The sequence below is a fragment of the Aspergillus sydowii genome, assembly GCF_001890705.1.
Source record: "Aspergillus sydowii CBS 593.65 unplaced genomic scaffold ASPSYscaffold_24, whole genome shotgun sequence".
Classification (NCBI taxonomy): Eukaryota; Fungi; Ascomycota; class Eurotiomycetes; order Eurotiales; family Aspergillaceae; genus Aspergillus; species Aspergillus sydowii.
The window spans coordinates 97,124-112,000 of record NW_024467882.1 but is presented as its reverse complement, the minus strand read 5'-3'; the positions used below and the strand labels follow the sequence as shown (position 1 = coordinate 112,000).

Genomic DNA, 14,877 nt, shown 5'->3' with positions numbered 1-14,877 from the left:
GCCTGAAACCTTGGGTAGGACTAGAGCATCATTCTCGGCTATTCTGATTTTCGAAGAGAGTGACATAGCCGTTGTCCTTCGTCGTAGAAGAGAACAGCGGACAACAATGCTATTAGGCAGTATCATGTATATCCACTAATATCAAGCATTTGCGCAGGTCAGGTACCTGGGGCCCTGTCTACTAGATTCCAGCTGAAGTGGAACTGGCATGTGCGAGTGCGGCTGCGCCATTCATGGCATCTTGCTCGTTTGCCGGATGCCACTCCCTAGGCTACTACCCGGTTTTCGACTAACTTAGTTAATTGCCCTGAGCTGACATAATACAAGCAGGGATGTGACCCGGGTAGGATATGTCAATCGTGGGGTGAAAAAAAAGGGCGAAGAACTTGGCTGAGTATCAGAAGCGAAAGCGGAGGGAGGAGAGCGACCAGGCGCAGCGATCCGCGGACCTGGACTATAATGGCTGCAAAGCGTGATCCTTTGAGGACGCAACTATAGCCGATTGAGTTGATTAAGGTGAGTAATATTGATATTTGATGAGGAAGAGTAGACTAGGCATGTAGATACGAGGGGAAGTCACGGGGCCTCATGCTTTCTGTTCCTTAGCCTCCATAACGGACCCATCAACATAGTCTACAGATACAGCACACATAACTATTGTAGTATTACTGTTAATTTGCTTTGCAGTCTCTTCAAGCGGAGTATTACGCGCCTTAATATAGTAAGACCATACCACGGCGCGCTCCACGCCAAGCCATACACAGTTGAAGATATAGTATTTCCCGCCAAGGCTATCGAGTGTAATACGGTTAAGGCGTTGGATAAAATACGCTGCTGGACAAATTAGAGTTGGCTATAATCTACGGAATCAGGGTACGTAGGAGAACGCTTACAAGCAGCATCAATACAAAAACCATCTCACAGTCGTGCCCTGGGCGCGAATACTATATAGTAAGATCTTGACTGTGTATCCAACGAGCAGCCCAGACCAGGCAATATTATAGAAGACATGGAAAAGGTAGATAATCGCGACTATAACTACACGGTTGCACCATTAGTACCTCCACGGGCAGAAAAAAGCTTCGAGTATGTCCTTACTGCAGGCGCCCCTTCCGGCATTACGAACACCAAAGACATCTTCGAATCCCTTAGTGCAGTCACCTATCAATTAATGTACTGATCGTCGAGGCTGGGCGAATCCAGTCCCCAGACACAAATGAAAAGACGTACAAATATGTTTGTGTTGCTTTTTTTAGCGTGCCGGATCTTTCGAAGCGTCATCAGGGCGTTGGCCATGTCCCGATCGCCCCGTCAACGCCGAAACCATCGCCCACCGCCGTCCATGATATCAGCAACAACCAATCGCCAGCAGATTTGGCTATATCGGCGCCAGCGAATCTTTGACGGGGCCGACAGACACCCAAAATACCAACTGGGCCAATCAGCCAGGATCGCCCACTTAGTGATGAACAGCTTGGTGTGCTATACTGTAACTTCATAGTAAACTACCAGAACCCAACACCTAACTGAATGTCAGGAAATTCGTTATTCAGTTCCCAGGACCTCCTGGTCCTGCAAGGCCTAGAAACGTTCGTCAAAAGCCTTGGACCGAACAACGAATGGTATCTCCCGTCTGACCCTAGGATTGTACAGATATTTGCTAGAAATTCCGACTCGAACGACCGGCCAGCGCTGTCAACGGTACACCCACCCAATGAAAATTTGCCAGGGCCAGACCAGATGCTGAGCAAGCTCCATACCGAAAGGGAAGCCGTTGGTAAGCCTTGTTATACACTGAATCATGATATGAACAATCTAAGCATTGATTACAGCGGAATTTAGACTTCTGACATTCCCAATCCTGACTGTTAGATATCAGTATAGAGAACGACTTTACCAGGCGCTGACGCAGTGCCACTCTTCTGAAACCATTAGCTGCCTATCGTCCTGTCACTCACGGTCACGATTTGCTAATGGATTCTTCGATAGCTTTTATCCGCACATGCCAATGGTGCATATTCCAACATCCAAAATCACCGAATGTGAGCCCGAGGCTTTCTTGACCATGTGTGCTCTTGATGCTGAATTCCGGCACGAGAATCGAAAAGCAGTATTCTTATTCCATACAGCGAAATGAATCCTCCAGCAAAAGGCGCGTGAAAAAGAAGAGCTGGAGACTGAAAGAGTCTCTAGGACAGCAGAGTGGAATATAACCTATTTACACTAACAGGCTTCCGCTCCTAGTCGCGATGTATTATGATTTCGTAAAACCATGTGGTGAGGTGCGCTGTACGTTTCTACTGATCGCATTTACAGCCTGGCAGTACCATGAAAATATAACTCAAGAAGCTTTCAATCTCCAGAGCTTCTTAGCGAGATACATCACATAATATAGGATAGAAGAGGCCGAACGGCATTTAATTACCAATGCTGCTGACCAGCATCTTTAGATTCAGGAAGAGACAATAGAAGAGTAAAATCCTTCTCTGTAACCTTTCTAAACCTCCAGTTTATTGCATTTAGCACGTCGCCGGCCATCTTGGCTGATGAAATTAATGTTCCTCTTCCATGTAACTGTTTTGAGTGGATAGCTCCGAATGAACAGCAATGGGATCCTGTTAGGCCTGTAGTGGGGAATTCGTAATATCTCACCACAACCAGAAGTGATGGTTCAGAGTTCCTGCCCAAATGGTGGAAATTCTGGAGCTGTCATCATATCACAGGAGTATTGCACAATATATGGTGAAGCCGTGGAATTAGGACCAAGGATCTCCGAGCCATCTGGTGCCGTTATAGTGAAAGACAAGCTAGCAGCCCCCTGTGCATTGGCGTATATAAGCCGAATAGGAAGGTAATCACCAGCCACAAGATCTATATGAGCACTCTCGGCGTCATCATAATTATTATACATATCGGCGTTGGTTATATTCCATCCTTCATACGCGGTCTCGTTGTACCAGAAGTAGGAAACGTCGTCCGTGTTGACAAGAGTGACGGCGTAAGTGCCCGTTATATTCGCATACAGGTAGCCGCGGTGATTGAGGGCGAAGAAATCGGGGATCTCTTGGTGACCGTATATATCAATGGGCGTACTAGCATCCGTGCTATTGACGTTGACGTATACTGTTGTTCCAGTGACATTGGGTTGGGTATGTTTGAGAGCGCTGACGTCGATGTTATAGTCGGATCCGTTGGTGTCGACTGGAATCACGTCACCTTCGCCGAAGTGGTAGTACGCCCACTGTAGTCCTTCATTATGGCACGGTGCTGGAGTTGGACATGTTGTAGTTGTGGTTGTTGGCGTATACGTAACTGTACGCGTGGATATGTCGGTGGAGGGGATAGCCAAACATTCGCATGCATCCCTTAATTTCGCGTCCGGGCCCTGAAAAAGGGCTTCTGGGGATGGGTAAGCAGAATTAACGGTCTGTGCACTCGTTAGCAATGATCTAAGCTCTTAATCCTCAACGATCCAGCATAACTCACTACGACGGGAGTTGTAGTTGAGGATACAGTTAAGGATCGAGTGGTGTACGAGTGCCTGCTCCAAGTGGAGGAACAGTTGGAACTTGTAACAGTACTGCAACACAAATTTAATATGATTGCAAAGAGCTATTTCATAAATAGAATTAGCCAGGGGAATATGGAGCCTTACGTAGAGGCAGTGACTGTAGTAGTTGTCGCTAGGACCGATTCGCAGAAGGCAGTAGAAATGCCTCGAGATTTTAGCAGTTCAGCGGCATCCTTCGTCTGATTACATCCGCGTGGCGCGGCCACCCCTTGTGAGGTGTGCAAAGCGGAGGTAGACTGGACAAGGACGCTAAAAAGGCCAAGGAGGAAGGCCATGGTTTCAGAAAGGCAGATGAATTAATATTCAGCAAATAAGATGGGTACGTAGGTAGTCCGTATAGGAATATTAATTTGATCTGTTTACGGAGGAAATGGGCAAGAATTTATAGGTGAACTATCTTGACCACATTGGAGGCGCAACTTGCCAGCGAAGCTCAAGCAGCAAGCAGCCGTGTGATCATTCGCGTGGCGCATTTTTTGCACCATTGTACTGTAGTAAATCCCGCATCCCTTTTAACTTGTTAAGGTATACGCTTCAGTCGCGAGCCTCGACTGTGAATGTGGTATCCAGATACGCGAGTACCCTTGGCTGTTAGGCGCGTTAAATCACGCTTCGTGTCTAGTTTTCTTGCAATACATAACTTTCAGCACGTTTACTACCAGCAGGGGTTGACTTTCTAAACGGAACCATCTTATTACTCTATATTATGTCAGTATCCTTATTGGAAGCTCGTTTCGTAGAATATTCTGTTTAGAATTTGGTAGCGGCGTCCCAGATTGGCCACCTGTTAGCAAGTTTTAAAAGTTCTATTTAATATACAATGAGTACTCTATATGTACTAGATTTGCTTCCAACGTCGAGGCACAATAATACAGAGGTGAAATGTTGAATATCCATCGACCCCCTACATTCATGTCAGCTCGACCTTTGGAATGTGTATGCCTGACAGCACCTCTTGCTATGCAAGCTATTTTGCTGACCCACGAACCAAAAGCCCTAGAGGTTAATGTCAAACCTGGTATGCGTTACCAATACCGATCATTGGACATCTGATTTAACCATGGTTCGCACTCCTTTTATAATACAGACTCGATGACTATTGACCCGGTTCCCAGGTCATATCCGTTAAAGGCCTATAACTTAAGGAATCCCTCAATCCTGGCTTCCATTTATAAACACGAGTGGGAAGATCAACATATCTTATGGTTAAAAGGCTCTGATTCTTGGAGCAACATTCAAGAACCTTATTATTAACCTTACCCCACTATACTACCTGTAGTTCGTTGTCCAGAACCAAAAGCACACTTCACGGGTATCAATCAATTCTACCATGCAACATTCTTTGGGTTACTAGAGGTGCTATGACTTCGTCGTGAGGTATTCAGCAACCCCCTAGCCTGGTGTTATGATTAAAATGCAGATCTGTAGGGTATAGGCTTCATGGACTACCTGGTGGCTGGGGCCATATAACTCAGAGCTAAACATGATGCTAAGGTAGAGACCAATATTCCCGCCAACAAGACAGAGCACGGAGGCAAGAGTTTGATTAATCCAGTGGCGGCAAGCACTGTTACGCATCTCGGATAATGCGGAGAAAGATAACACCTGTAGGCACTAGCAGGAAAAAGGCAAAGCAACAAAACAGCAGAGCATGGACAATTCTGGGCCATTTGTTATGTTTCCTTATTAAGCCCGAAGAGTGAAAACCCCGCGGCCGTGCCAAATATTGGCGGTAGGCCACCTATGCCGCCTGTTGCAGTGACCATGTCTATTGTAAATCAGCCAGTTTGATGACAAGCAGTAGTATACAAACTGGTGTATAATAGTAATATCTGTTAAGTTCTGGTTTAAGAGTATGGCGCTTCTTCATTGTAGACTTAAGCTGACCGTATGGAGTTTCCCATTTTTGGTGAAGACGGTCTCACATAGGAGAATCGGCATACAACTGGTCTGTACATGACAAACATCAAAGCACTATAAATTGGTGGCTTAACATCCACTAGGTTTTTATAGCTTTATAGTTCAGCAGTAAACATGCTGACAGCTTGTTATAACTATGAGTAGCAAGGTGTTTACTATTGCTCTGAGGTGCCAGTAGTAGTAGTGGTTATTAACCTTAACCTACGAGTCATAGGAACATTGGCAGCTCCTGCAGCAAGGTGATTGGCACCGTTAAAATACTCAGCCGTACCGGGAGAATGGGTAGTAAAACCGACAGAGAAGGGAAATCTGGCCGTGAAGATGTCGGCATAGTTATCCTAAACGAGTAACAACTATCTACGCGGACTTGGACGACCCGCTACCTGCTGTAGTCCTTTAAAGTCATACACCCACCCGAGAGGAAAGAGACGATCGCTGGCTTTTAAGCACTCTGATTGTTTTTCGTTCGCTTAAACGTGCGCTATGAAGTCTGCCACGCTGTTACAGTTCCTTGCGCTAGTCGCGTGTACCGCTGGTTGTAACCATCATGGCGACAAGGAATGGACAAAAGAGGAGCTTGACCAGCTTGACGCCAAATGGGGGTACGAGGTCTGTTCAGCCCATTACCAACTACATGCTCTGGGTATTAACTGCAGCAGTGGGGGTTTGAAGGAATCGGGTCATTTGCTCATCTACACTACGTCAAGTGCCTTACCGAACCCGTGGAGCCATTCGATATCGCAATCCTCGGCGCGCCATTTGACACAGCCGTGACATATCGACCTGGCGCCCGCTTTGGCCCTCGTGCTATCAGGCATGCTTCGGGCCGTCAAAGCTCTGTCCGAGGATTCAACCCTCGAGCCAGCATTAATCCGTACCAGAACTGGGCCAAAATTGTTGATTGTGGCGACATTCCCATTACCCCCATCGATAACAACGTTGCTCAGGCACAAATGACCGAGGCCTTGAAGCAACTAGGGAAGCGCAAAAGCGCCTCGGGACTGATCACGAAACCAAGGATTATCACACTGGGTGGGGACCATAGTCTTACGCTCCCGGCTCTGCGAGCGTTGAATGAGATATACGGCAAGCCAGTCCAGGTGCTTCATTTTGATGGTAAGCCTTTGACAAAATGATTCTGTGAAGTTCGAGTTGGCACGAGCGAGCTAACCATACCAATCAAGCCCACCTAGACACCTGGGATCCCAAGGCATATCCTTCGTACTGGGGAGCAACGGCCTTTAACCACGGCTCGATGTTTTGGGTAGCGAACCAGGAAGGGCTTCTTTCTAATTCCTCCCTCGAACAATCCGTCCATGCGGGTCTCCGCACTCGACTTAATGGGGAGATCGATAAGGAGGACGACACGGCCCAGAACTGGAGGCGCTTCTCGGCCGATGATATCGATATCGTCGGGACCCAGGGCATTATTGACGGCATCATAGAGACACTCGGTACCGAGAGCCCAGTCTACCTGTCAGTGGATATTGATGTACTCGACCCCGCGTTTGCCCCAGGCACGGGGACGCCGGAAGCTGGAGGCTGGTCCACTAGGGAGTTCATCAGGATTCTCAGGGGGATTGAGGGGCTGAACCTCGTGGGCGCTGACGTTGTTGAGGTTTCCCCTGCTTATCAGGGAGCCGGAGAAGAGACGGCCGTTGCCGCTGCGCAGATCGTCTATGAGTTAGTCACTTCAATGGTCAAACGGGGGCTTGGTAACATGGCCAAGGAGGACAAGAGACACAAGGATGAACTATGACCGTCCGAAATCCTTTGGGCATATTTAAGAATGAGAGGGTGGGACCTTTCTTGTAATCTACAGCGGCAGATATGTTGCCCAGGGGTTATTGAAGCGAAAGGCTTTGGTGTTTTACCTTGATCTTCGACGTTTTTGCACATTCTGAACCGCTATGTGCCAATGACTCTGTCAGTGGTCGATGTAGGGATTATTAACTAATGGCGCGCGTCATGGTATAGAAGGAAAAATAAACCGCTTTTGCATAGTCCCGTAGGAACTGGATTGCCGGATTGCCTTCCGCCCAGAGTCGTAAAAGGAAGGGTACTCCGGAAAATGTAGGGAGTCACTCACTGGGATAGAAGACTAAACGAGGGTGGAGTACCAAGACTAGACTTAACTGGAAATGGTCATTTATACCGGCGAAAGGGACGAAAGTGTGGAGAGACGAGCTTGGCTCCACCAGATTAGAAATGACCATATGCAAAGTACCAACTGATTGGACATCATGTCAGAGAAACCACAAACTGCGCGGGTACTCCTGAGAAACCATAACTCTGGTGGCGTACACAAGGGGCATGACCACAACGATATACCCCCGGCCTGGGGGTGGCAGTATAAAATCTCTCTCCCTAGCACAGCGAGTGTGAATCAGGCAACTCCATCTTCTCTGTGGTGACTTGATTCCCTTCGATCAATAGAATAGTATCTCCGCCCGCGGCTGCCCAACATGTCTGCCAAAAAAGCCGACGATACAACCTCGCCGGTAGACTATGCAGCCTCTAGCAGCAACGAATGTCAGGTATTCGAGCACGAACCCTTCCTGACACGCAACGGCATGAACATTCAATCATTTCAGAAACGGCACTATGGTCGTGGCATCGTCGAGCTCGACCGCAAGATGAAAGCCCGCCATCTAACTATGATCGCAATTGGCGGCTCGATTGGTTCAGGCTTTTTTGTTGGCACCGGCTCTGCACTCAGTAATGGGGTTAGTGTGACAGTGGGTTGTTGTTAAGTAGTCGACTGACCACCCTAGGGCACCGGAAGTCTGTTTATTGACTACCTCATTAAGAGTATTATGGTCTTCAATATCGGTACTAGCTACCCTGTGACTGNCAAGGCCCCCTAAGGAAGAAGAGACTTTTGGACGTGTGAAAAAGCTGACCAGGCCCCATAGTTTACGCATTAGGTGAAATGGCTGTCATGTTCCCAGTCTCCGGTGGATTCTACATGTATGCCATTCGCTTTGTCGACCCATCGTTCGGGTTTGCAACCGCTTGGACATACGTCTTATCGTGGGTTACTACATTACCACTCGAACTGATAGTATGCGCAATCACGATCCGATACTGGGATAGTGAGACATCCACTGGGGTCTGGATAGCCGTCTTCCTCGCCGTCATAATACTGCTCAATGTCTTTGGGGTACTGGGCTATGCTGGGCTTTCCTGCTTCAAGCTGAGTTCTGTGCTGGTGTTCATGATCATTGCGGTCGTTCTTGTGTGTGGAGGAGGGCCTTCTACCGGCCGCTATAATGCATATTGGGGTGCTCGTCTGTGGTACGATCCTGGGGCATTCAAGAACGGGTTCAAGGGGTTCTGCTCCGTCTTCGTCACAGGTAAAGTCTGTCCTGAATCAGCCTTGCACAAGTTCTTGAGCTGAAACTCTCCGTTCTCATCAATCGCAGCTGCCTTCACCTTTGCCGGAACCGAACTTGTCGGCCTTGCCGCTGCTGAATCACGCAATCCAACAGCTGCCGTGCCGTCAGCCGTCAAGCAGATTTTCTGGCGCCTCACAATGTTCTATATCCTTGCTCTCTCGCTGATTGGTTTGCTGATTGACTGTAACGACCCGGCGCTTTTGTCCTCTGGTGCCTTTGCCGACTCCAAGGCATCGCCGTTTGTGCTAGTCGGCAAGTACGCAGGCCTACGTGGCCTGGACCACTTCATGAATGTAGTTATTCTATCCTCAGTACTTTCCATCGGCATTGCATCCGTGTACGCCGGGTCGCGTACTCTGACTGCACTCTGCCAGCAGGGTCATGGTCCGATGGTCTTTACTTACATCGACCGTGCAGGCCGGGCACTTGCGTCAGTAGGCGTCATAATAGCCTGCGGGTGTCTTGCCTTTATCAACCTCAGCGCCCAAGGCGAAGTCGTCTTTGACTGGTTTCTTTCTATCGCCGGTCTAGCAGTGCTGTTTACCTGGGGCTCCATTTGCCTGGCGCACATTCGGTTTCGAGCGGCCTGGAAGTACCACGGCCATACGCTCCACGAAATCCCATTTAAAGCAGTGGGAGGTGTATATGGATCGTGGGTTGGGCTGATATTTGTTATCCTGGTCTTAATTGCGCAGGTATGTCGTCCTCCACCAGCCTATGGGTGCTATCTATGTTAGCCGAGACTAACCGCGGCAATGTCAATTAGTTATATATCGCTCTTGCGGCACCACCGGGCGAATCCGGCATGGTTACAGCAGAAGGCTTCTTCAAGTCCTACCTCGCGCTCCCTGTTATCCTTTTTATCTGGGTCATTGGGTATATATGGACGCGCAAAGGGTGGCTCAGTCTCGCGGAGATTGATGTCGACACTGGGCGGCGACAGCATGATTGGGAAGCAATTCATGCGAGTCGTGCCCGAATTGCCCAGCTCTCTTTCTGGGGTCGTCTTTGGCATTTCCTGTTTTGATGTCTGTTCAAGGGGCCCCGGCGGAGCTTGGTCCTTGCGTAGATCGTCCATATTGCGTTGGTGGGGTCCGGTCCTCATGGGCCTGTGGTTGGAAAGTCTCTTTCCTAACTCGACAGTTCATTTCTTGTTCTAGAAGAATCCTCCGTTAAAGAACCAGACGTGAAACCTGACGCCGTAGCGTTCAACGTCAACCAAAAAAGAATCTACGAAATATATCATTGTAATGCGTTTGCCGCTCAAGGTAGCATACTCTGCATTTGGTTCCACGTATTCCAAAGCTAAATAGACCAGCATATACCTCGGGCCCTTCAGGTAATTCGTGATCTGGCCATGATGGGAGGGAGTAGATCCTTGTTGGTTCCGCTAGTCACGTTAGACTGCTTAGCAGACATATTAGCCCAATAATCAGGAGAAAACCATCATGTGACTTGGTAATTACACGATCATAATGCTTGGGGTGGCCGGATCGCTCAGAAAGTCATCCCACTGCATTTCTTCCTGACCCGGAACCCTTCGCATTTCCCAAAAGGAACAGAGCAGCGGCTTGAACTTTTGCCATATCGAAAGCGTGGACTGTTGAATAATGAAGTCAACCCACTGGAGTATCCTGCTACGGAGACAAATATCTTGGGCTTCGAAGACCGCCACGGCAACGGGCCATAGGATTGGGGAATACGGACGTGATCTGTAGTTCGCTAGGGCTTCGATATGATCGCAGGCCTGCTCGACGAGTGGCTGCACCTCGCTCAGTGGAGCCGCTCTGAGCCTTCGTTTGCAGTATATTATCGAGCTAAGATAGAAGAGATGGGAGTAGTGATGGACGACCTCGTTCTGCCCTCGCGTTGCTGCGGGGACCTTGCAGTCTGGTGGAATAGAAAGGTACAGTTCCGTCTCGAGCCGGTCCAAGTCCACAGAAATTGCCTGGTTTTGCTGTCGAGTGCGGACAGCCATGGCGATCATGTCACTAATTACACCTAGACACACTTTCGGGAGTCCGAAGATATGATGAAGATGATAGGGTTCCGACATGGTAGCCAGCTGGAAGTGAAAATTTTCGTCATGTGCGACGCTTTCAGAAACGATCTGTGACCGTAGCATGTTCGCTGTGCTCGCCAGCATCTGATACATGACCACCGTGGATTCGCTATGGGCCCATGAGGTAATGTCAGTTCTTTGCAGCCATTGAGAAGCACCCCGCAGGTGTGTGAGCCAGAAGTCCCGCTCCACTGTGACCGGCTCATACGTAAGACACATCAATAGCGAGGCCAGTACAGACTCCCGTTGATCGGGTTCGTCTCTTACCAAATTATGCTGGAGATGCCGGATTCCTCGGTTCTGCTGCGCTAGTCCTAGAGTCATATAACTGGAACTTTCCTGGCTGTCCGCAACCCGACCCGCGAGGTGGAAGGCAGAAGCGGAGCATATCAGGTAGAATAGCGCCGCCGACCCAGTGTATGATGATGCCGGCGACATGGCTCCCACGAAGGCGATGGGCATGAAGAACCGTTTTAGCGGGTTCATTGACCCGGGAACAGATGACAGCGCGTCACCTAGATGGTTGACCCAGTGCTCAATACATCTCCGCTGCAGATGAGTGGATGGCGCCAGGTCGATATGCCGCCCGGTCCCATGGGAATGCGGACTAAGGCCAGCGGAGACTGGCGACGAGACAAGCCTAGGAAATGAGCAGGGTGTAGTGCCTGTTCCCGAGCCATCCCCTTCCTGCGCCGGACCAACCGACTCCGGGACAACCTGAGGTCCTAGAGGCAGCCTAGATAGGCGGGACTCGGGTGGGAAGCTGTAGTTGTTGGCGGGCGAGACGCTTTGGCGTTGACCTACGGGAATTTGCGGACTGTCATGTGTGCTCGCCGGCTGGAGCCGAGAGGAAGACTCTGTATCCTGTGGATGATGGGGTGGATCGTTCACGACCGAATCATCCTGGGACGGTGTCGGAGAGCATTGCTGAGCTCGGGAGGCGTGCCATGTCACCGACGCAACTGGTGCTGATTCAGGTGGCTCAGCTTGGCAAATTCCAAAGTCTGAAAGGCCTCTCACTGGCTTCCACTGCACTGCCGCTCGATAGCCAGGATAACCCGAACAGTCAAGCTGCGCGTCGGCACATCGACGACATCCAGGTCGCATCTCGTCACACTTCAGGTGTCTCGACCTGCAGGTCATGCACCCGGTGAATGTCTTGACTCTCCGGGGCCGTCCACTGCGGATCCGTGGGCGAGTGTGTCTCGGGGAGTCATCCATCTCTACGGTAAAGGTTGACTGTATGGCGGAGAAAATGCCTGGGAAGGAGAGTGGGAAATTGGTGGTGAGAGTGGGAGTGGACCTTGAAGGGCGGGGGGTGCTAGCCGTCGCGATGTGTGTCCGTTCCAGGAAGCCAGTGACGGGGTGGAAGCCCGGGATGGAAGCCTGGGATTGGACTAGCGAACGCCTGGCAGCTGGAACTATGCTGTTTACGGGCGATCATCCCGACTGTTGGAGTATACGGACCCACGAAATCGAGGCTGCACTCTCTAGGGCTTGGCTCGTGCATAGGGGGCTCCATTACGACGTTCTGTCCGTCGCCTGCCATATTGGTAAGTCCTGGATGGAGCTGAAGTCCTCTCTGGGGTCTGGAGGCCCGCCTCTTGCTTGCGTATAAATAATTTTAGCTGCCACCTGGGCAATGCTAGCGACTACTTTAACGCTCCTCACAGCACTGAACCATTGCACTCATTATGTCATCCTCGATGAAGATTGATCAGATCAGAGCCCAGTTCCCTGGGCTCGCACAGGACCAGATCCTTGCAGACAATGCTGCCGGATCCCAGGTGGTCGCCAGCTGCATCGAGTCAATCCGTCAGTACATGTCCACGACCAATGTCCAGCCCGGCTTCGACTACTCGCCCTCCCAACAGGCCGCGAACCTCATCGACGGCTCTCTCGAGGCCACCGCACGCTACATCAACGCATCAGCCGACGAGGTCGTCTTCGGCTACTCCACCGCGCAGATTGTGCGGGCCGTGAGCATTGCACTCAAGTTCCGGCCTGGAGACGAGATCGTCCTGAGCAAGCTTGACCACGAATCTCATCTCTCACCGTGGGTGCAGGTCGCAAAGTGGAAGGGCCTTACGATCCGGTGGTGGGTGCCTTCCCGGGACACCAGCACCAACCCGAAGCTTGAAGCAGATGATTTGATCGCCCAAGGTCTCGTCAACCCGAATACGAGGGTTGTGTGCTTTACACATACGAGTAATGTGCTTGGGTCGATCACCAATGTCGCTGCAGTGTCCCGGGCGATCAAGTCCGTCAATCCAGAGACGTTGGTCAGCGTCGATGGAGTGGCCTACGCCCCTCATGCCCCGATCGATGTGCAAGCATTTGGCGTCGACTTTTACTTCTTTAGCTGGTACAAAGTCTACGGGCCGCACATTGCCACTGGATTCGTGGCCAGATCGGCTTTTCCACAACTAGACTACCTGGGGCATTACTTCCTCCCTAAAACGAGCGCCCAGTACATCCTGGGCCTGACAAGCGGGAGCTACGAAGCGATCCAGAGTATCTCCACAGTCATAGAATATGTCAACAGCGTCGGCTGGGACTGGATCGAGCAGCAGGAGACGGCCCTGCAGGAAGAGCTCTTACGCTTCGTGCGGTCTCGCGATGATATCCAGCTGTACGGTGACCCTTCCTCCGATCGCAGTACAAGGGTCCCTGTCATCAGCTTCAGAGTCTCCGGCTCCTCTGCGGGTCTAGTGCGTGAGCTCTATGCTCAATCCAAGTGCCGACCTACGGCGGACAACTACTGGGCGCGAAGGCTGCTTGAAGATGTGCTGCGTGTGGATGTGAACGACGGAGTCATTCGCTGCTCTTTTGTGCACTACAACACAGTGGATGAGGTTAAATGCCTCGTGCAGGCGCTGGAGAAGGTTTTGGACAGAAGGACATAGCTTCAATAGACTTTAGTGGTTGACAAGGATAAATACATTGATTTCCTTCACCCAGTGCGAATCCCAGATTTTAGAGCCGTGGCCGGCGGTGCATCCTCTCAAGACTATACTCCGCTGATTTTTGTCGTTCATTAAAGGTTTCGGGTCGTAATATGGCATTTTTGGTGACGCGAAACGCCTTCCCATTGGGAGTATTGTCAGCCAGTAGGCGCTCCGGCTGCAGGGGTCATAGTAGGAGTCACGTGGCACGGCCTTGGCAGGTCGTGACGACCTCCCCGTGGGTTAGAGTATACAGGTTAGCGCTTTACCTGCATGAACGGGGCCATAGATGCGACGGTCAATGCATTAGCGCGATTCTTCAACGTTTCTCGTTTGTGGGAGCCACATGTCTCCCGGAAGCATGTGAAATGGCCCCTGGGAGCTTTACCCTGATTCCTGGTCTCATTGGGCTAACTCCCAGAAACCGATAAAGTACTTCCTGGGGCTAGTGCACTCTCTCGAAATGTGCCAGGATGACAGGGGCCTTATGCAGGACTATCTAAGCGTGCTGAGTCACAGCAACGCCGAAATGAGTCATCTGGTTAGATAACAACACATCAAGACAGCAGGTTCCGCATTGTCTCTTCACTGAAAACCATTCTGAATATTTTTATTCGTGTCGTTCAGATTATCCGATATCGAAGTCATTTTGAAAGCGACAGATACCCTCACTCACTACTCTACTTGCTACAGACATTTGTTGCTTCCGTACCAAAGAAATCTTGAGGATGCTTTACGAGCCCTTCAAAAAAATGTCGAAGCAGTTCGAGCCATCCAACTCGACTCCGAACTGTTTGGCAGTACCACGATGACGTCCACTCCAGCTGCTTCTATTTCCAGTCCAGCTTCGCCCCAACGTCGTATTGCAACCCCGTGGCACGAGAGTACGAACGTTGGGAGCCCCGCTTCCTCTCCAGACCTATAGGCAGTCCACGGCACCGAAATCAATGTCTCTTTTGACAGGAACCACAATCATCAGTT

General features: G+C 50.3%; 5 protein-coding genes across 5 annotated transcripts; 3 read left to right on the top strand and 2 right to left on the bottom strand.

The window, feature by feature from the left end:
- Window positions 1-2,671: 2,671 nt before the first annotated feature.
- ASPSYDRAFT_74023 (uncharacterized protein) lies at window positions 2,672-3,895 on the bottom strand (the record flags this gene model as incomplete). The annotated part of the gene is made up of 3 exons (XM_040850756.1): window positions 3,656-3,895; window positions 3,487-3,580; window positions 2,672-3,427 (listed from the first exon to the last, which is right to left on the bottom strand). Exons 1-3 carry the CDS (start codon window positions 3,844-3,846, stop codon window positions 2,672-2,674), a joined length of 1,041 nt encoding a protein of 346 aa, XP_040695912.1. The 5' UTR covers window positions 3,847-3,895.
- Window positions 3,896-5,974: 2,079 nt separating this feature from the next.
- On the top strand, window positions 5,975-7,250 carry ASPSYDRAFT_214807 (agmatinase; the record flags this gene model as incomplete). The annotated part of the gene is made up of 3 exons (XM_040844100.1): window positions 5,975-6,100; window positions 6,151-6,607; window positions 6,658-7,250. The coding sequence occupies 3 exons, from the start codon at window positions 5,975-5,977 to the stop codon at window positions 7,248-7,250; spliced, it is 1,176 nt and encodes a 391-aa protein (XP_040695911.1).
- Window positions 7,251-7,956: 706 nt separating this feature from the next.
- Window positions 7,957-9,986, top strand: ASPSYDRAFT_83244 (uncharacterized protein; the record flags this gene model as incomplete). Its single annotated transcript, XM_040851206.1, has 6 exons — window positions 7,957-7,992; window positions 8,029-8,217; window positions 8,266-8,323; window positions 8,407-8,847; window positions 8,917-9,584; window positions 9,656-9,986. The coding sequence occupies 6 exons, from the start codon at window positions 7,957-7,959 to the stop codon at window positions 9,914-9,916; spliced, it is 1,653 nt and encodes a 550-aa protein (XP_040695910.1). The 3' UTR covers window positions 9,917-9,986.
- Window positions 9,987-10,351: 365 nt separating this feature from the next.
- On the bottom strand, window positions 10,352-11,536 carry ASPSYDRAFT_165250 (uncharacterized protein; the record flags this gene model as incomplete). Its single annotated transcript, XM_040843337.1, has 1 exon — window positions 10,352-11,536. A coding segment is annotated over one exon (1,185 nt), but the record flags the coding sequence as incomplete, so codon positions are not given.
- Window positions 11,537-12,657: 1,121 nt separating this feature from the next.
- ASPSYDRAFT_165150 (uncharacterized protein) lies at window positions 12,658-13,857 on the top strand (the record flags this gene model as incomplete). Its single annotated transcript, XM_040843328.1, has 1 exon — window positions 12,658-13,857. One exon carries the CDS (start codon window positions 12,658-12,660, stop codon window positions 13,855-13,857), a length of 1,200 nt encoding a protein of 399 aa, XP_040695908.1.
- Window positions 13,858-14,877: the final 1,020 nt, after the last annotated feature.